General features: G+C 45.6%; 1 protein-coding gene across 2 annotated transcripts; it reads right to left on the bottom strand.

The window, feature by feature from the left end:
• Window positions 1-6: 6 nt before the first annotated feature.
• Window positions 7-20,672, bottom strand: LOC132455892 (poly(rC)-binding protein 3-like). 2 transcript variants are annotated; one of them, XM_060049962.1, is made up of 6 exons: window positions 20,467-20,672; window positions 7,932-8,040; window positions 7,709-7,831; window positions 7,244-7,267; window positions 4,387-4,419; window positions 7-2,544 (listed from the first exon to the last, which is right to left on the bottom strand). In XM_060049962.1, exons 3-6 carry the CDS (start codon window positions 7,826-7,828, stop codon window positions 2,377-2,379), a joined length of 345 nt encoding a protein of 114 aa, XP_059905945.1. In that variant the 5' UTR covers window positions 7,829-7,831; window positions 7,932-8,040; window positions 20,467-20,672; the 3' UTR covers window positions 7-2,376. The 2 variants fall into 2 exon arrangements, with proteins under 2 accessions (XP_059905945.1, XP_059905952.1); XM_060049969.1 differs by lacking the exon at window positions 20,467-20,672 and adding an exon at window positions 15,578-16,268.
• Between the last annotated feature and the right edge of the window lie 1,767 nt (window positions 20,673-22,439).

Raw genomic sequence — 22,439 nt, 5'->3', positions numbered from 1 at the left:
TTTTGGTCGTTGAACGAGCATCGACATCCAGGGACCTTATGAATTTTTAAAATCCGTTCGATACGTTGTTATTAATGTTTTTAAATAAGACATTTAAACAATAAACCTAGTTATTTCTGCTTGATCTGTGGTCCAGTTAATTTACAAATAGTCACTATTCCTTTTATTGCATAATATATTGCCATCCCCGAAAAAGATCTGAAAACCTGGCCATTGTGAGCGGTTTCCAGTGAACAGTCCTCTGGATACAAGGGGACACAGGCGGGCACGCGGCTGTGAATGAGGTCACCAGGTTCTCACCCGACCGCGTGTGTGTTGGATTCTGACTTTGCAGGTGGTGCGGAGCCCTCTAGCCTGCGCCATGGGCGGAGTCTGAACTCTTAATGAATCAACACGGTGCGTGACACATCCTTTGAAGTGCAAATTCATCTCACTTTCTCTCCGCCCGTCAGGGCAGAGAGAGCACCTCCGTGGCCTGAATATGAGCACAGGACCAAAAGCTAGGCGCACGCTTTTTAAAAGCAATGTGACTGAGATCATTGAGAACAGCGTGCCAAAATAGAGAATAGACCCCAGACAAAGAGTGCGGTGCATTGTTTTTCTTTTCCCTTACCCCCCGGTCGGGATTTAATTTGACATGTAGGTGAAAACATATCTCTCCAGTAAGTTTCGGCATTTGAATGCTAAGCAGCGTGTCTATGATGCAGCCTCTGATGTAGCTCTCTGTTGAGTGTCTATATTTAGTGGAGGGCCTGATTAGGCGTCTCGTATGCCTTGTCTTATTGTATCTCGCAGAGCATCGCAGTGCTCTGGGCACACTCTGGCAAGATTTGATCTCAAAATACGCGGCTCTTCTAAGCAAGCGTGGATCTTATCCCGTGTGGCTTTCCCGTGCCGTTGTCACAAGACAAAGAGACACAAAAAAGCAAAGCAAATCTATGGGGAAATTGGACCCTGAGGTGATGCAAGCACCCATAACAGAAAGGAAGGTCTTTCTCTAAATCTTCAGTGTCTGTTGTGTTGAGCGTGTGATAAGACCTGTGTACATGGGGCATGGTACAGGTCTTTTTAATTGCTACCAGAACACAACACCTGCGCATTATTGGCCTATTTTACGCTGAATTTTCAAACCGCCTCAACGACGCAATTAACTAAGTTCACGGTGGGCTGCCTGAATCAATGATAGCGATTTGCCAAGACGTGAAATAACAAAGTACACCAAAGTAGCCCAGAGACAGCCACTCTAAGCCCCCCCGGTCCGTGATAATATATCGCGTGCAGAGAGAAAAAAGGAGAAGAAAAAAAAGATGCTTTGCGTGCAACAAGCAGTGGACCGACGGCCAGAGTGGACATGGCAGCGGTAGCGCTTGCTTCATTAAAGATGTCCGACATACATCGCTACGTGCAGCGCCACGCGCAGTTGGTGCGCTGACATGTTGCCATGACAACCCCGAGAGTTACAACGGAAGGTGAGGCTGGGGGGTGGTGAGCGTTTTGTGAGATCTTAATGAAGGCCTCTCGGCACTCCGGCCTGCGTGTGTTTAAGGAGCGCCAAACAGACAGGGTACGGGGAAGGGTATTTCCTTCCCCGTACCCCGGCCATTTGCCACGGCGCTCTGACGATGGCGCCTGCTTTCATCTTCATATTTAATTTGTGGCGGTTGTGGAATCACTGTGGGGATCGCGGCGTATGAGAGGGAAAACGCGGGATTGGGAGACGGAGAACATCAACAGATTTAATCATTAAAGCCTATAATAATGTGCTGCTTTCTGCAAGGAGAGTCAAGCACTGATCCAAATTCATCTCTAAACTGCTTTGTCGTTATAAACCCCCCCCTCCCTCATCTGATGCAGCGACTTCCAGCGTAACCACTAAACCACACATTCAGACGGAGTCTGATGTTATTCGCATGTGATTATACGACATCTCCGGTAAAACGTATATATCTCCCAACTCCATCCACTTCCATACGCCGTGTCATCATAGAGCACATCAAGGAATGCATACGCAGCGAAAGGTATTTTCTACTTCCGCCCCGGAGTACGGCAATCAGGGAGGATAAAAGCACATTAGTGGTAATGGGGCGTTGGGATGAAGGGAAATGGGATCCCATAAAGAGGAGAGCACAGCCCTCCTCGCTCCCATCACTGATGATCACTTTCTCTGGGCCCCACCTCCACTACCTGGCGAGATGCGTTCGACAAACTTCTGTCTTTTTCTCCCGGAATCCGATCACCGAATGAAGTAAAAACACATAATGAAGTAATAAACCATCCGACCGAACATGGGCCAAAGCCATCCCTGTGTTGGGACGGCCCCCTAACCCCGCGAGCACACCCACTCTGCCCTCATGATTGATACATATAAAATACATACTAGAGGGGAGCTGAAGGTTGAATCCATCCCATAATAATAACAGTAATCACCTCCTCCAGTTTGAAAGTGATCATGGTGAAGGCCCTGAAGACGCTGTCGGTGGAGCCCGTGATGGTGATGATCCTCTCGGGACACGAGCCCTCTGAGATGTTGACCCGGGCCGTACTCTGGGGAGGGAGGGGTGTGGGGGAGGGTGGGGGGGGGAGGGAGAGGGGTGCAGGGGTTGGAGGGGGGGGGGCCCGGATCAGTTAAGGGGGGTCAATATTTGTGTTATTAATAATTCACCGTGGTTAAGAAGAATCAAACGTGCAGCCAAGGTTCTTTGAAAAGAAGGAGGTAAAAAGAGAGTGAATTTGACGTTTGAAATAAAGGAAAAGGATGAGGCTGAGGGACACAGAGAGAGAGAGAGAGAGAGAGAGAGAGAGAGAGAGAGGAGAGAGAGAGAGAGAGAGAGAGAGAAGGACAGAGAGAGAAAGATAGTGAGACAGAGTGAAAGGGACGGAGAGAGGGAGATGAAATCGAAGAGGTTAGGGGACACATATCCATATATTCCACTCTTAACAGTGACCTCGGGGGGGGCTTTGTCCTATTGCGCGATAAATCTTTTTTTGTATTTTTTCCCCCCCAGGGCTGCCATCGTCCTCTGTGATTCATATGAGCCGAGAGCCAGCAAGTGAGAGAGATAGCGAGAGAGAGAGCATAAGAGAAAGAGAGAGGGAGAGGGAGAGGGAGAGAGAGAGAGGAGAGAGAGAGAGAGAGAGAGAGAGAGAGAGAGAGAGAGAGAGAGAGAGAGAGAGGGAGAGGGAGAGGGAGAGGGAGAGGGAGAGAGAGAGAGAGAGAGAGAGAGAGAGAGAGAGAGAAGGAGACAGAGAGAGAGGGTCATATGAGAAGCAGGGGCAGGATGCGTCTCTGACCTCCAGGACAGTCACACTGACTCATGCCTGTACAAGACCTAGGGGAGGGAGCACTGCAAGGCCATGGGGGGAAGGGGGGAAGGGGGGAAGGGGGGGGCGGACTAACATTGGGTGATCGGAGGGGGTCAGGCCGAGCAACGGGCCTGTCGCTTGGCTGGATGACCACCACCATCACCCTCACCACCACCACGGATGAGTGGTTCATCCAAAGAGACACTCACTGCAGGGCTGCTGTGTTCCTTTCTAACCGCCGCTAGCCCACTGTTTATGTATATCCTTCCGCCTCTTAAAGTAGGGCCAGAATTTCCATCACCCTGGACAAACATACATTTTAATTGAACAAGGATGGAAAGAGAGAAATAATTGGGAGGGAAAACACAGAGAGAGAGAGAGAGAGAGAGAGAGAGAGAGAGAGAGAGAGAGAGAGAGAGAGAGAGAGAGGAGAGAGAGAGAGAGAGAGAGAGAATTTTTAAGCAAGGGGAAGGGGCAGTGTGAATGACGGACTGGTATTAATGGGGATTTGGAAAGCAGCAGATGAGGGACAGTCAAGCATGATGGAAAGGAGAGAATTTTAATTGAAAGAGAAGTCATTCTGACTTGAAGGCAGGTCAGCAGACAGAGTTGAGTCACAGAGTTACACTTTCAATATAAGGCAGCAACGGTTGCATCATGGCAGAAGCCTTTGTAGATTAGGTTTTTCTCATGGTTACCTAACCTTGAGAATATATACAAGAAAAAACAAATCAAACAATCAAATAATATCAAAACTGAATACATCTATTTTTATTTTCTGTTTAATTTCACACCCTCACAGACACAAACACAGATACACGCGCGCCCGCGCGCACCGCACAGCGCGCACTGCACACGCACACACACACAACACACACACACACACAACAAAAACACACACAAACACACACACACAGACAAACACGTAAAAACAAACACACACACACACACACACACAAACACACAAAACTCCAACCACAAAGTAGTGAGATCAAAGGGGACGGGAGAATATGCAGGCACCTCAATCTCCCTCTCCACAGAAGGATAAGACGGTTGATGGCTGAACACAGAAACCAGAACTACCTCCTCTCGTATTCTTTTCACAGTCTCCCCTTTCTGGAAAGAGAGAGCAGAAAAACACGGCCAACAAAAGCATCAAGCTGTATCAAGGGAACTCACATCAAGATGAAATAGCTTGATAGTCTGTGTACAAAGTGTCACATGAGATGTCAAATCCACCAATTCAGGGCGGTTATACGGTATTCCCCCCCTACATAGACAAAGGCTTTGTATAGGCTCCTCAGACCAGATAACCTTTGAACCACGCTCAGCTCTCTCTGTATGATTCGAAGCAAACTCATGGCACTTGTTAAGGTCTATTGTCTCTTCCAGCGCGGGGCTGCTTATCTGAGGGAGTGGAAGCACGCTGCAGGAATTGAAAGAATGGGCTGGACAGCACGGTGGCAAGTGATCATCAAATGTATTTTGGTGTTCCTGTAAGTCGGCAATTACATCTCTCACTGTGCCTTTGTGTTCTCCAACTCTCTCGACCACGCCCTCTCTCTCCTCTCTCTCTCTCTCTCTCTCTCTCTCTCTCTCTCTCTCTCTCTCTCTCTCTCTCTCTCTCTCTCTCTCTCTCTCTCTCTCTCTCTCTCTCTCTCTCTCTCTCTCTCTCTCTCTCTCTCTCTCTCTCTCTCTCTCTCTCTCTCTCTCTCTCTCTCTCTCTCTCTCTCTACCATTGTTTTCCTCTATTTTCCTCTGGAACATTCTGACAACGCCAACGCACACACTAGTTTGCCCATTTTCTCAGCGTGTTACTCTGACCTGACCACCCGTTCCATGGCTTTATTGTTTGGTTTTAGTTTATGTTGTGCATACGTTTCCTTTGTATTACAACGGGATAGCTCGTAAAGCTCAGCCAGGAACAAGGAGGGAGCCAACCTTTCCCTCCTCACAGACAGTAGAAGTGCCCACAGGGGTGCTGGCGGTAATATGCCTCTCGGTGCCCTGTTTCACTGGCTAGGCTAGCACTCAGTGCACTAATGTTGCTGTGTGATGGATGGCTGTGTGGGATCAGGAGATGGGATGATTCTTGAGAGGGTTGGGGTAAGGCAATTATGTGTGGATGGAGATACAGCCGGAAAACACTTTTTTGTCAGCCACTCTAACGACGGACTTTAGAAAACTGAATGAAATCCCTCACAAGATGAACCATTGTGCATCTGAATATAGAAGGTGTGGATTCTGCCAGAAGATCCCCCCACCTCCCTGCCTAACCCATAACGCATGTGTATTGGAATCTTTACATTTCCACTATTCATTAAGGAATGGTAATAACAATCCTTAAAAGAAGATACATTTCTAAAAACACCATGTAATTGATTTTGAGTTGACCTTGTTAGCTATTTTCTATTTCACAGTCAAATCAATTCACATAATCCCATAAGCATGCAGAAAAAACTAGTTTTCACCGTTATTTCACTAGGGCCCGACCGATTTATCGGCCTGCCGATTTAATCGGCCGATTATAGCCTTTTTGAAAATAATCGGCATCGGCCAAAAAGACGCAGATTACAACCGTTTTTTTAAATTTTTTATTTTTTTTTATAAATGTTATTGTGATTAGTATCCTGCAGATTGCGCTCCTACTCGCCTTGCTAACTAACAACTTTAGCTGGAGTAAAAAAGAGGAGATTGAATTTTACCGTACAACATGAAAGCACGCTCGCTCAGGCAGCTGCGCGCTCACCTCACCAATGTACACAAGACGCGTTGTTTGAGCATGTTGTGCCTGTTTTTCTTTAGGTCCCAGGCCATGTTAATTTGTTATACTGTAGACTCTAACGGTGAGACCATACTGCTCAGCGCGCACGTGTTAGTCACTGCTCACGAGCGCAGCACATTGGGAGTTAGTTATTTATTTTACATTTTACATTACACTCATTTTTGACTGTAAATGTATTCTAAAACACTCAAAGGTTCTGCATTCAATTCACATATTCGTCAAAAGTGTTTAAAGTATATTTAAGGTATCAAAAACTACGTTTTATATGTTTTTTTTTTGTTTTTTTTTTATTAAATCGGCCGATTAAATCGTAATCGTAATTTTTCTCTGAAAATAATCGGCATCGGCACTCAAAAATCAATATCGGTCGGGCCCTATATTTTACACACACGTTGCATCAACATGATTTGCTCTACATCTGAATCCCCAGTACTTTGTTTTGTTGTTCACATCTGATGTCTTCATGTCCTTGCTGGAAGGCTTAACATTTCAACCCGTACCCATACGATAATGAGTTCCCAGCCCCCCTTCATATAAAGCCTGCCAAGGACCAACACATCGCGGGTGAGCGCATTCTGTGGTTGCTTCCACCACGTAAATGCCTCTATCAAGAAGAGTCTGATCCTACACAGATCCCCCCCGACGATGGTCCAACTTCCTGTTTAATTTGGAAACCCATCATACTCTGGAAGTGAGAGACGCGCCGAAAGCCATTTCATGATATCTTTGAGCTCAAGTATTAAAGTCACAATATGTACGATTGAACCCCTTCCAGTTGGTAGGCAGGAGACTTTCAGTAAGAAAGACTCAATAATATTGGTCAACTTTAACTGGCTGTGCGACTGTGTGATGTGACCTATCATAGCTCGTCTGGCTGGGTGGCGTGAGTGGAGGGGCTCTGAGTGTGGTGATAGAAAGTACGGGCTGGCTAGCGTCTTTTTAGTTTTAGAATATATCATTTATAGGATGTTATTTTATTGATAACATTGTTGAAATCATTATCGCCCAGTCACTATTGAACAGACTACAGACACTATTGGTCTGCAGACTGTGTTGACTTTGGATATGTCCTGGTTATTTTAAGCTACAAGCTATTTGAGATGTAAGACATTGCGACTTTAACAGTACAAGTCATGAAACAAAAATAATGCTCACCTTTCCGATGATGCTGCCCACCTCCTAAAGGATTGAAAAAAAGCAAAGGCTATATCATTTAGCAAAAGAAAATGCCCAAATTCAACAGGTACATTGACCTGTTCTAAAAGCAGGAGCATATAGTAGCGGCTATGGGTTTTTCACTGCCAGGCAAAAGGTCTAGGGTCTGACTCCCAAAATCGCATTCATGTATATATCGATTGGTACGTTTTGTAGCTCATACTGATACAAAGTATCAAACAAATACAGGTAAATAAAAACACCCCATAATATATATGCGTGCGTTCCATGCAGTCTGATCATCAGACTCTAAGACGGGCATCTTCGACTTTCTTTTTGTGGCTTTGTTTCTCCTGCATGAATCCCTATGTATTATAGATTAATATCCATAACATATAGATTGTTCGGAAAAGATGGACACACTTTGAACCCTGGTTTAACCAAAGGGGTTCCCGTGGCTCTTACCTTTCCATGCATGAGCAGTCTGAGCGTCAGCGTGACCCCAAGGCCCTCCTCCCCAAAGTCCTGCTCACAGTTCATCTCGGTGTGGGACGGTTGGCAGGGAGACGCATGTACAGGGCTCATTCGCTGCAGGGCACCGCGTCACAGGGAAGACCAGGGTCAGTCCTTGTAGTCAGGCACACACACACGCACCCACACACACACACTCACACACACACACACACACCTCGCCGAGTCCTTCAGGGGTGTGGGGGTGAGGGGGTGGTGTTTTCACGCTTGGTTGAAGGTCGGGTCGTCACTTTTTTCTTTTGGCCTGAGATCCGTCCAGACGCCCGCTAGGAGAGAAGCGTGCAACAGTTGATTTGAGGTTGATGCGTTGTGGTTTAATGTGACAAATGATTCATTTATAGGCACATACATACATACATGGGCAAGTATGCATGACGTATAACATGAACACGCGCACACACAGACACACATCGACACACGCGCGCACACACACACACAAAGACACACACACAAACAATGGTTCATAAATCAACACACAATGCACATATTGCTGTTTGTTTGACCTTAAACATCAATTATTGACAATGTTCTTTCTCAAAGCTGCCAGTGTATTTCCCATTGTGCCCCCATTGTTACATTATGAACCGAAGACATATGTAAAAGGGTTGCGCATGTGAATGCATTCACTCAATGTTATTTATTTGAAATCAATACCCTATGTAGAACATTAAGAGCCAAACAATGTGCGAGGGAGTTTTTCAAATGTGACAGCGTATGGCAGGGCTATTCAACCTCCTTAACAAGTGGGCCGAAAAGGAAAACCACTGGGGGTTCATGGGCCACATGGAGTAAAACTACGTGAATAAATCGCTACAAATAAATCGTACTTAAAGTAGTGTTAACTTAATATATATAATACTACTACATGGAATAAACTTGTCAGACGCATTCCTTCCTTCTTGACTTTTAATCGTATCATTATAAAAGATTTTGTTCTCACATATTTGACCCGTATTTAGAATTCATCAATGTTGTTTGAATCATCACAAAACAGAACTACTGTACATATGAGACATTTTGAGCCAGTGAGTCAGTGAGAAAGATTGCACTGCCTTGTTTGCCTAGTTTGGCTCATCCTGAGACACTCATGCAGCTTCTCATAGGTTATGGAGCAACGTGCCCTTGTTCTGATGGCATTCATATGGGAAAAGCTAGACTCACACGTATCGGTTGAGCCAAACATTGTCAGAATAAGTGATGCCAGTTCCTGATTGTGGGGTACTGATACTGGCTAGTATCACCGGCTACACACAGAAACCTGATTTGCATGCAACTATGTTTCTCCTTTATTTTATTTATTTGCATGCAACCTCTTGCGGGCCAGAAAAAATGTAAGAGGGGCCGCATTTGGCCCACGGGCCGCTTGTTGAATAGGCCTGGCGTATGGCATGGTGATCCTTAGAGGTCTTTACAAAGAGCCCTATTGCTTTGTGAACTACTTTCTATCAATATAAGCCTTTAGAATTAATGATTGCACACAACAAGGGCAACATGAATACTTTGCAGGGGAATTCACATCAATTGGCCACGTGTCTTGTTAAGAGTATCTTTAGGGGAAATGTTCTCTGAATCAACAGTGAGTAGCATGAATGACAAATCAACCGCTTCTTGCCACAATTAACCAACTGAGAAACCCTCAAGCTGTTTTTTTAAATGAGGGAGCAGGAAAGAGAACTACAACGAAAGCAAGATATTTAAACAAGAAGCGAGGTGTAACTAAGACGCAGGCAATTTGTTTCAAACAGTTATTTCACAACCAAGTTTATGATGCATTTTTTCTCTTGTTAAACCTCTGTCGATCCACACCATGCCTGGTTCGATGCATGCGAAAAACCTGAGAAGAAAACCAACAAGGTTTCATGAGGGGGAGCGCGGGCGAATCTGCCAAGCAAATGAGCAGCACTGCTGGAGAGAGCAGGATGACAGCGAGTCGCTGGCGGTGTACGCGTGCATGCTGCCGCTTGACATGTGATGACTACTGTGTGAGTCACCTGGGTGCCCAGGGTTTTAACCGTACCATGTGTATAATTAGTATGTGGGTATTTTTACTGTTTCCCCGTCTGATTTATGTTGCCCTAAAGTTAGACAAGTAAGACAGAGGGAGGGAGGGAGGGACAGAGAGAGAGAGAGAGAGAGAGAGAGAGAGAGAGACAGAGACAGAGACAGAGACAGAGACAGAGACAGAGACAGAGACAGAGAGAGAGAGAGACAGAGAGACAGAGAGACAGAGACAGAGACAGAGAGAGAGAGAGAGATAGAGAGAGAGAGAGAGAGGAGGGTGGGGGGTAGGGCTGCCTCTATATAAATATAGATGACAGGACGCCACGTGGAATAAAGACGTGATATGGCGAGGTTTATTCCCTGCGCTTCCTTTGAACGGATCGGCGTGTCGGCCTATTCGGTTCGCCTGATGCTGCCCCATGGGCTTGTGGCCCATAACTGTAACGTTCAATTGATGTTGTAAACCGCGACTCGCGAGCAGCCTATATGAGAGCATATATAGGCACACTATTGTGCTCCCGATAAGCGACTGAATATTTCATGTGCAGCACAACCTCATGTGAACACAGTTGAATGGATCGGGGAAGAAGGGGTGGGGCTGGCGGGAGTCTGGAGAACAACGGAGGACTGATACTGACTTCTTTGTACTCGGTTGACAACATCGTCCTTGTTCATCCATTCATCCAGTGCATGTGTTCATGAAGATGAGCTGTGTGTCGTGTCTACTGTGTCACATGGCCACTCGGGAATAAAGTGGTCCGCAATGTTTTATTCAAATTAACCGACAGCCAATCAGAAATAGGGTGGAGGTGGTGGGGGGGTCAGCCATAGAGAGGGGGGCGGGGGGGGATGAAGGATTTAAATGGACGGATAAGTGTGCCAACCACTCGGTGAGTCCTCATATGGTTATCTTTTGACTTTGCGAAAGGAGACACCGAATCAATGAGGTAATGGAGACAACATCCGTTATCAAGTCGATGAGGTAAATCAATGGGGTTAGATAACATGTAGAGATGTCAGGGGCGGCAGAGAACCACACCAAACCAGCTCAACAACAACAGCAGCCGTCACTGGAAGAGAAACCAAAATCATGATCCCCTCTTGAACAAAAGGCAAAATCAATGGTTGGGATGGTATAGCCATTTATGCAAGGTGGGTGGGATCATGTTGGAGAAGATGAAGTTTATCTGAAATGTTTCTGGGAGGCTGGCACAGGCAGCGTTTCATGTTCATCTCCCTCCTGTCTCTCTCTGGTTCCATGTTGTTGTTCTTGTTTTCGCTGCTGCTGCTGCGCCGCTGGTTTGTATGCGAGTGGTGCGTTCAAAGACGTGTCTGAATGATGTTCACAGCGCTTACCTCACAAGACACGGTCGAGGCTTACGGCCTGAGCCTCATCCTCCTGGCTCCTCTCTCATGTGACCGTCAACCGACTCACGAGCCCAACAAGATTTGGGGGCAGTGATTATACAAATTGACACGGCAGTGAACAATATTGCGTGTTTTTTTCGAGGTCGTCGGAAAAAAACTATACACAAATAGAAAAATCGATACGATCCGCCCATACTAAGGCAGCCGTATCCAGGAATTAGTCACGGCGAACAACACAACCCACAACAGCGTGTTGTTTCTCCTCGTTGTCATTTTGAGGAGGATCCGGAGCTGGGATCTAGACTGATGCGTCCAGACCAAATGTATTTTCATAAAGCCCACCGGGCCAACCCTGTGGTGCGGCCGTAACCTCGTTAAGTTAAGGCCCTGAAGGGCAGGGCTTTACTGTTAGCGCTTTATTGCATTAGGAGTTAATGGGTGAGGGGATCATTATGTTCGGCTCCGTGGGCTGATAACAAGGCATGTGCTCTTTGTGGACGAGGGCGGCACCACTCTGAACCCTCCATTCTCGGAATCCCAAGCAGCAGTGTTCTGGAATGAACAGAGCCCCCTCTGTTCTATATTAGAACTGGTATCTCAGCGGAGGGGAGCGGGACGCCGTCAGTGCTGCTGTGGTGGGCCGTCGGGGGGCCCCGCCGAGCCCTGGCACATTTTGAACCAGGAGAAGTGAGCCTGGATGTCACCCTGCTCATCGCCCCGGTGTCCCTTTGACTTCCCATTCCGCTAGCGCTCCACCGTGGCGGAAACACGGCTGCTCAAGATCCAGACGGATGAGGATTCACTTATACCTCCCATTCCAACCCGAGCAAACGCAAACAGCAGCGATAATCGAATGAGGCCGAACAGGGAATCAGACGTCAAATCATACCCCGGCTACAGCGGTAAGCCGGCTTCAAACTCGGTGAGGCACAGTGTTTCCTCCCTCACGCCTTTCACATCAAAAGACGCCGCAGGATAAAAGCACCTGGCTCTGGTTCTGCCTGGCTCGCCGTGACAGGCGCCAGCCAGCCATTGTTCTTTTCCCCTGATGTGTTTTGGGTTTTTCTTACGGTGGGTGGGTGGGTGGGTGGGTGGGGTGGGGGGGGGGAGGGGGTAAGCATCCACTCCAGGGAGACATGCGAGCGAGATGAAGCGGACGACGGTGTAACAAACCTGAAGCCAGACCAGCAGGACTGGGCAGCTGTTCCTGGACAACACCAACAATCAGTCTCCGGGGGCAACCATATCACATACAGCCTGACTGAGCCCAGTACAGGCCAATGGGCTCTGTTCCCTTTGATAGACACACACACACACACACACACACACACACACACACACACACACACACACACACACACACACACACACACACACACACACACACACACGCACGCACGCACACACACATGCAAGGGAGGAAAGGGGATAGGGTGTCCCCAGTTGAGCACATATAGAAGATAACGAGGTGGGGGAGGGGGTGAAGGGGGGGTCTTGGTGTCAATGTGCCTACACGTGCATGCAGGGGGCAAGTGGTAGTGGTCACGACACACACACACACACACACACACACACACACACACACACACACACACACACACACACACACACACACACACACACACACACACACACACACACACACACACACACACACACACACACACACACCTTTACCACATATACAAACACACACAGCCATAATACACACAAACACAAAAAAATAACACACACACACACCTATATACCAATATAACACACGCGCACAAATACCTATGGCTGACACACACAACCAGAAGCACACACCAACACACAAATACCTATACCATTAACACACACATAACTTTAACCCACAAACACACACACACATAAACACACGCAGACAGAAACACAAACAAGTTTGACACACACACAGATACACACACACACACACACACACACACACACACACAAACGCACACACTAGCACAAATGTCTGGCTGGAACACAAGCCTTTGATCTCCTCCCAAGCCCACAGCTGAGAGGGTCCAAAGACACACCAACAGTAGCAAGAGCAGAGCCACGAGCGTGGCCAAGAGCAAAGCCACTTGTGCATGAGTCCAATTGAACGGTGTGGCACAGTGAGCAGGGGGCTCCACAGATCAAGAGCCGTGCCGAGTGAGCGGCGGCACAGGGCTGCAGAGGAGGATGGCTCGCGCAAGGAGACTTTTGTGTTTTTACAAGACAGAAATGACTCCCTGTACCGGAATAGCTGAGCGAGCCAAGGAAAGGGAAATAGAGGGACAGAGCGAGAGAAGCAAAGTGCTCTAATGGCTTCCCCTTAACCAACAAGAGCAGCTGGATTCAGCCTCTATTTGGTTTTAATGCTGTCACTCATCTTTTCCCGAAAATCTAATGAGATCTTCAGGGATCATGCGGAGGAGCACGTATACACTCAGATGTTCAGATGCACAGATGCACACATATATAGGAACATAGAATCAAAGCACCTTCAGTCTCAGGGCTTTGACTGAATTTTAAAAGCATATTGAAAGAAACGGTTTGAAATTTAAGCGAAGAACCGGTTTTATAATGAAGGGAGGCAAGCAATAGTTCATTTAATTAAATGCTGAAACCTCATTATTGCATTGGTGGGTGGATTTTCGCATGCAAAGCTTCCTCTGAAAAAGCACTCGACTGAAACGACAACTTTTCAGAATTTGTGAAAATGTTAACATTTTCACCCATTCAAAGCATGCGTCACGTATCTTTTCCATTGCCTTTTATGACACTATTATTCATTGTATTGTGAATCATCTTCTGCATATGATAACGTTTTATGGATGTCTTTTTGAATACAAGAAAGAGCATGATTGCATCATTTGCCTATTCTTCTATAAGCTTCTATTCTTAAAGCGTAAATAAGGTCTAGTGCTGCAGGTGTAAATGCTGAAACAAGAGAGAAAATGGCTGAATAAATAATATGTGTGTTCGTGTGTGTGTATGCGTGTGTGTGTTTGCGTGTAAGATTAGAGGGGGATGGGAAGGGTGCCTGATAACAGAAGGGCCATGGAAAGATGAATGAAAAGTGTCCCAAGTCTGTCACATGGACTGCTAGGGGTCAAACCAACGCTAGACGGGAGGGGACAACCAGCCCCACCCCCACCACCACCACCACACTGCCCCCTCCCCCCATGAGATCCTGACTTCATCCGTGTGTTAGCACAACGGCATCGTGGGCCTTCTACACAACAAGATGTCTGTCAACCCCAGGGCCTAGTCCCCCCCCCCCTTCCAAGAGAGGCTCATCAGGCCCCTGGCTGTCTCTAGGGAGCTAGGAGCCTCTCCTCCTCCTCTTCCTCCTCCACCCTGCTCCTCCTCCTCCTCCTCCTCCTCCTCCACTGCAGCAGGGAGCAGGCAGGCAACCCTGCTCTTCTGTTGCTGCTACTAGGATTACAGCTCAACTGCATCTTAGATCCCGCAAACACCGACTGACGACTCGACTCAGCAGAGGAGCGAAACGTCTCCCATTTTTCTTTTATAATCGGAGACGCATTCAATATTCCATGAACAACTCCTTTGAATGTGTGATTCATGCCCAATTTGCTGGATAACGCAGATTTTAAACGTTGGGAATTGCTAAGCATTTTACTTTTCGACGCAGATACTGCACTAGGGATAGGGTAGGCGGTTTATTTCAGCGATATCCTCTGCCATATTTTTGAAATTCTCTTTACATGCCGACAGTAAATCAAAACATCAAATGCGCTGACAAATAAAATACAAATAATCTGTTATCTGTGGCTTTTGCAGGCCTGCAAGAAGACTGTCCAATCTGTCTACCTAACTACCCGGCTACCTGCACGCCCTCAGCCCACTTTGCACTTGTTGTGCATGACCGGAGTCTATCACAAGGCTAGGCAGACCTACCAAGCTAGTTGGCGTGTCAGTCATGTCTTTTGGGCGAGGGCTCTTCTTTTTTTTTTGGATAGGTGCATTCAAAATCTGGCTCAATCGGGCTGGTTCCTCTAAAATGCCTACCCTAGCTATTACCAGGATTTTACATACTCATGCAATACTACTGATGGTTTTGCAACTGACTTTGAATGATAAGGGGCAATGGAGGGTAAAATTACCAAACACATAGATTGATCACAACAAAGGAGCGATGGGAAATGATAACATCAGAGATTGTTCTATTTCGCGGACTGTCATACCTCACAGAGCAGGGGGATCAATACAAACAAGGCCTTGTCCTGTCACATTTATAGGACAAAGCCTGCCCGGGTCAATGCTGATGTCAATCCATCAGCCCCCCCCCCCTGCGCACATACTGTTTTTAAGACTGAAAAGAAGCAGTATAAGCCCATTCTGAAGGGTGTATCTATAGTTAGTCCATAGGTTAGTTACCAGAGCAAGTAATTGAGGTTTATGTGTTTTTGCAGCACATCCTACCCGCTTAGCTTACTGATGTGTGAAAATCTTTAGTTCGATCTCAGAAATACACCAGCGTTCCCCTTTTCACGCAGCAGTCAGCAGCACACCATCTGCTTGTTAAATCCAAACCCTCCATTTCTCTCCCAGCTTGTTACGTCCAGCTTGAGCAGCACCACCGAAACGAGCCGATAATAAACCTGAGAGGCCTGCAGTTTAGGGGCTAGTGGACGGGGAGCTGATCCACAGTGGCCCTGTTGGTTATGGAGGCATGCTGACACTGTGGTCATGTTCAGGGTTAATAGTTAAGGGTGGGACCAGTGGCTGCCTTGCCTCACATACTTAGGACCCTATGGTCGGGTAAATATGTCATTAAGGCTGCCATACATTCTCCTGTTACAACTTTAAAAGTTCCCTTAAGAATAAGTCATCGCATGTTGTATCATTTCATGTCATTTGTTTATTTTTGTTCTCGCTGAGGATTCGAGGATGACAAATGGCCGCCGTCAGCCTCCTCCTCGACCTGACTTACGACGTCACGTTCCTTCTTATTAGAGAGCTTTCCTCTCGCAAGCACATAGCTCACACTCAATAGATTTCCTTTTTGGTTTGCGTGGTAGTGAGCGCACTCAGGAAGGGCATTAACTCAAGCTTTTATTCCACCCCTCTTAACCGAAGGTCATGCTCTGTATCTAGCACAACGCCTTAGCTCCTTCTCTCCTTCTCTCCTTCCCCCCCCCCTCTCTCTCTCTCTTTCTCCTCATGCTCTCTCAACCTTGCCCTCATCGCGATACACTCTACACGCCAAACACTAGGGCATGAGTCTGAAAACTTGACACCTCATCGGGGGGGAAGAGAGAGAGAGAGAGAGAGAGAGAGAGAGAGAGAGAGAGAGAGAGAGAGAGAGAGAGAGAGAGAGAGAGAGAGAGAGAGAGAGAGAGAGAGAGAGGGAGGAGGCAGAGAGCAGGGGATGATCAATGGCTCTTAGTATAAAAGTAACTAGAGAATATATGGATTTGCGTTCGCTTTCCTTGATGAAGCCAGGAGAATTTGGAGACCGGTGGGTTCCATCCTGGACAGAGGCACCTTTCCATAGGCTTCACAGTTATGTGGGAATTTAAGGTTGATTGAGAGTAGATTCTTTTGAAACGCTGCATGAATACTTTTTTTATGATTGTTGCGGCCAAAAATCCTTGATTATGAAGCACGTTTTCTTAAAAAATGCGATGAATTATGCGGTATATTTATGCAATTTTATGCGATGAAATTGCGGGAACTTGCAAAAATTGCAGGAACTCTGGTGTGAAGTAAACGTAACATTTTTCAACTTTCTAAGATATATGTGACTTTTTTGCAACGAAATGCGGGGATTATGAAATCATGCAAGCCCCACATATTTTGCGCGGAAATCTGCAATTTATGTGGTGAGAGCGCGGCATTTTTGAAAAATTGCGGCCCCCGCATGAATATGCAGACTTTGGCTGATTATGCGTTGAATTATGCGATCGCATAATCACGTTTTTCTGGAGGGACTGTATAAAGCGTGACTTTAATCAGTATGTGTAACTTTATTAGTTATCCTGTTAATGTCAAATATCAGAAATACAGGCAAGCTGTATGTGGCGGTTAGAATATTATATTTACAATTTGATCTTGCCGTGATTTTACCACTTTAGTATATTATTCTCATTTTTACACTCTAGCAGTCTCATGAAGACCACACATCATCACAATTATTCAATTAAGCTCTACACAAAAATTCAAGATGGACGACGAAATAACACAGACAGCAAAATGTGAGCCATTCACACTGGATACCGAACCACGGCAACAAAATTACATAAGCCCCACTACAACAAACTGAGCCCATTTCCAAAAATAGTGCACTCCTTGTTAAATATTTCAAGCGCCTGGCATCTAAGGGGGGGGGGGGGGGGGGGATGAAGAAGCCTCCATTCCTTCTTGCTTGCCAGCTAAAAAAACACAAGCGAGGATGCAGGCAGGCAATTTTAAGGGAACCCTTCGTTTGGTACCCTGCAAGCCAAGCGGATTACTGTCGCTAAAATCCGTCCTTCAGCTCAGCTCCTCTTGGACTGCTTACTCACTCGAGCGGGTGGCCTGAACACACAAACACACACGTACGGTACGCACACGGCTCTCCATTTGCCTTTATAGTTTCTCGTGCTGTACTAGAAAAAAGTCTGGAATCTGCTCTGTGACAGTTAGGCTCTGAACTAAATTACCCCCCCCCCCCCCCCTCCCCTTTGCTCCACGCTCATGAGACCGTCTTTGTAGAGAGGAACAGAGGGGAGCAGGAAAGTCATGCGGCCTGTTGGGCTGCAGGGTGATACGTTTAGCGGAGCTGATGATGAACACAAGCCTTTCTTTTTCTTAAAGGGTACATACCCTACAGCCCACTCTCCCCCCCCCCCTTCACTCCCTCCTTCATTCTTCCCTCTCTCCCCATGGCAGAGACAGCATTCAAAAGAATCTGAAGAAAAATAGAACAGATCACATTACAAGCTCTGCAGAGACAAGAACCGATTCATGGCCAAACAACAAGGGTGAAAATGAATACACCGACCTTGCAAATTATGATTATGATATGATATCACAATTAGTGATATAATAATAATAATTATTATTATTATTATGGCTGTCATTTCCGCCATCGAGAGCTTGTATCCTTAGCTGTATTTTGTTCATTTTTTCCTCATTCCTCAAACACTCTTAACCAAACATGTATTCAATTCAGGGATTTGGGTTACTTGTCATCATCCTGAATTTACTAATGAAACAAAATACAAATCAGAGAATCAAATCCACTAGATTACACTGACAGAAGTTATAGCAGCATAAGCCTCTGGAGTTTATAGTTATTATACCGTGGCAAGCATAGGTTAATTCTCTCAAATGGGGGTTAATTGTAACAGGGTATCCATCTGAAGTATTAGAGAGCAAATTAGTAATAAGAAATATGACTGCCCCTATGACAACAACATGGTGAGGAAAGGAGTTCACAATTTTGCACAAAACACAGTATTGCTTGACCCTTAAAAAGGAAGATCACAAAGAAGTGACTGTGTATTATTAATCTCACATAAAGGTTATAATGGTCCAGATCCAAACCAAGCCTACCACTCCACTTCTTCTTGGCTGTCTCGCTCTCCCTTCTCCTGCAGAACAAATTAATTAAGCAAAGCTCCTGAACAGGGCCAGCCTCTCGCAAGGAGCTGATGAGTCTATATTGAATGAACAAGAGACCCGTTTCCTCCCCTGGCTTTCTGCAGCAACAGCAGCATCTTATTGGACAAGGGGCCATATCGGCAGTTCCTAGACGTGGGAGCAGCATGTGTCAGGTGGTCTGGTCTGTGTTATTTATGACGCTTCCAGGCCCAAGTCCTTACTCTGCAAGCAGGGATGGCGGTGAGGTGGGTGGGTTTCAGAATTAACGGAAAGCATATGGGGGATGGGGAACAGGATGTGTGTGTGTGTATGGCGGTGGGGGGGGGCTTTGTATTAGATCTTTGATTCTTGCAGTGCATTAAGGAATTGAATTTGGACCTCAGCCCCCACCTGCTCGCCTCTAGTGTCCCCCTGGAGGGCTTTTATGACATACAGATCTCTCAGAGCCACTGCTGGAGGCCCGATGGCTTCTCTAAGCCATCCCATAATAAGCACCATGAGTGCATTGCGTATCCACATGCACACGTCATACAGACACAATTGAAACACAAAAAAGCACCCACCTACACAAAGACAGACAGACAAACAGACACCTACACAAAGAGAGACAGACAAACAGACACACGCGCGCGCACACACACACACACACACACACACACACACACACACACACACACACACACACACACACACACACACACACACACACACACACACACACACACACACACACACACACACACACACACACACACACACCGCACACAGCAAACAAACCTAGATTTGTATGTGTAATACACATACACCACAGAGCAAGAACGAGCAACTCTGGCTCTGGCATTTTAAGGATGCTATGTACAAAGGATTTGAAGTTTTCATATTTTACTGTTAGATACATTGTATGTACAGCATACTGTAATATGCTTCTGAGTAGAAGGATAAAAGTATCTTTCTTGACTATTGAGTATTGCATTGGGTCCAAGCAATGGGGTTATTATAGATGATTGGACGGTAATTATTACATACGACGTTATCCAGATACCTACAAACGCAGGGCACTGCCTCTTCTTCCAGGGGTCGTCATTTCGAGATACATTTTCAATGAATAATTAAATGAGCCTTCTTGGTGAGTTATGTAGGATCTCCACGTCAAACATGTAGGCTACTTGCTCAGCATCAAGCAAGCGCCCACAGTCCCAGGGTTTGATGAAAATGATCTTTGTGCAGTTATGACCAGCACAGTTAGCAATCCATTATAATAAATAAACGTATCCAAACAACAGAAGAATTGTCTCGTCGATCCCAATAAACCACTGCTGTTCTCTAGGAGCATCTGGCGACTGGCGACTTTCTGAAACAGTGTTTCTAATTCCATTAGTGGGCCTGTATTCGTTCGCTTCCTCTTATAAGCAATATAATCAAACACTGTTATTCTTTGTAAAGTGCATACAGTAGAGCACATTTTAAGTAAAAATTCAATGGATATGTCTGAACTGTTTTACAACGATGACATAAACACAACCCTGTCCAAGATAGTAAGATACATAAGTTAACCCAATATTCAAACGTACCGCCAACAACAAAATCGCGATGAGCCGAAACACATCAACGATTAATCTCCCAAACCAGATGCACAGTGGTTTCAAATACTAAGTTAAACGCTGAAATTTGCAACATACAAACACATTGTATTTCAGGCTATCCCTCCAAAAAGTGCCACCTACCTGTTTTTTTGTTGCTATGTTTCGTGCAATTCCTACTTGGGTATATCCATAGATCTATGTCACTTGGCTTTGTATCCAAATAGTCAAGTGATACGGACGCACAGTGATCCTCCTCCCGGCGTGTCGCGCTGAGGCAGTACAGCAGTAGATAGAGAGAGTGAGGCGCCTGTGCGTTAAGGTAGGGGTGGGTGGGGGGGAGATTGAGCGGGAGGTGACAGGATGACCGAGCGACCACACTTGTTCACACTGAGCACAATCAACCAAGGGAATATCAGAGCTTCGCATGCGCCCTGGGTATAAGTGCTCCCCAACTGCTTAACAATGACCCCCTTTTTAAAATCCCTCTAGCGGGGTTTCTGTCCCAACACCAGCACCTTTAATTTTAGATGCACCGCGATTTCCTGTGCGTCGCTCAGCACACTGACGCATTCGGGATGGCTGAGCGTCTTCAGGGAATAATATTTGTATTATATTGGTTACATGTTTTTTGAAATCCCTTACTGCGGATGTTGTAACTTTCATGCAGGAAACATATTTTTAATTGTAGTAATGAATTAGCTGAATTATTTGATATGTAGGCCTAAGTTTAGCATCTATAGCCTACTATATTCTAATAGAGGGGTGATTTGCCTAGCCTGTTTTGATACCGTTTTGATTTTATGAAACATTCATTCGTTTTTGACTCAAATTAATATAACTATTCCGGGTTAACAATGTAATTCAAGGGCAATTATTTCTAAATAGGCCTACATGGTAACATTCAGGCCTAACGTGTGTCATTCTGCCCTTTGCCAAATTTCCATAATTAAAGGGTTCACTGGCATTATCAAGGTTGATGGAATAATCAGGGGTAAAGTGTAACATTATCATCGCGTGATCTTTAGGAGATTCACAGTTATTTTCAGTGTTCTCTCGTACAGCGCCATCAAGTGTCATTATCTTGACACTGCAAAAATAAGCATAGCCGCATATCCGATTTAAAATAGGAGTTCATATGTGAAAAAATATAAATAATGATCTCGTTAAAGACTGGCTGTCTATTAATATTATATATTTATTAAAATGGTACAAAGTAACTATAGTCTATAGGCCTATTGATTAGGCTACATGGCCAATTGAGCCTGGCTACATACAATAGGCTCCTGGATGTGAAATTCACGTTGACCCTAACAACCGCAACCCTAACAACCGCAGTAATAAAGAAGGCCTAATTTTATGTTATTTTCTTTAACAATGTGCCACCATGATTTATTAGGTAGTCGTACCTTCGACTTGCGAATTAAGTCATTTTTTTCGCACAGTAGGAGGCGCTATATGATCACTACGCAGTCAAGTGTTTTATTAGAAAACAAACAACATTAGGCTGGCACAAGAGCAGTATGGGTCAAACTAATTCCCATTACCAAACCCGCAGCGTGCAACTTTTTCACTGTCGCCATCACATTTGTTCAAACTTGTTTTTAACTTTTTTTCACTGCAGCCATCACTTTTGAATTTAATTATTTGAAAATATGAGTTTCTAATGCAAAAAACCCGGCCACCCACGGCTCAATCAACTGGATGGGTGCCACCTCACTAAATACATTTGTTCCGTGCAAGAAAATCGAATTTTATGATCGTGCAGCAATCACAGAAGCCATCGTGCAGTAAAACAAATCTAACAGTGCAGGTTTAAGGTGTATATTAAAAAAATAACGTGGCGCATATCTAGCTCTGTACGTCGCCTATCGAGGCTATTGCAGAAATAATCTACGGGGATATTTAATAAAATAATGATTGCTTTCTTGCATGGACTCAATGGGTTATGGTCAAGTGTATTCAACGTAGAAATCCCTATTCATTTATATCCCACATAATACAGATATGCTCAAAGGAAAATTTAGCCCTGTCGCACAGGCAACCACTTGGCCTACTTGCTTTGTTCAATGAAATATAGGCCGTCTACGCCTCTGTGAATTGGAGCCTTACCAATA

Source organism: Gadus macrocephalus, chromosome 1 (assembly GCF_031168955.1).
Source record: "Gadus macrocephalus chromosome 1, ASM3116895v1".
Lineage (NCBI taxonomy): Eukaryota > Metazoa > Chordata > Actinopteri > Gadiformes > Gadidae > Gadus > Gadus macrocephalus.
The sequence above is the reverse complement of the archived record's forward strand: the minus strand, read 5'-3'. Positions and strand labels throughout refer to the sequence as shown.

Coding starts and splice junctions, on each gene's coding strand:
- LOC132455892 (XM_060049962.1), bottom strand. CDS start 7,828: ATGAGCCCTGTACATGCGTCTCCCTGCCAACCGTCCCACACCGAGATG. Junction 7,268..7,708: donor GACTGCTCATGCATGGAAAG/GTAAGAGCCACG, acceptor TCAATCCTTTAG/GAGGTGGGCAGCATCATCGG. Junction 2,545..4,386: donor TGAAAAGAATACGAGAGGAG/GTAGTTCTGGTT, acceptor CTCCCTCCCCAG/AGTACGGCCCGGGTCAACAT.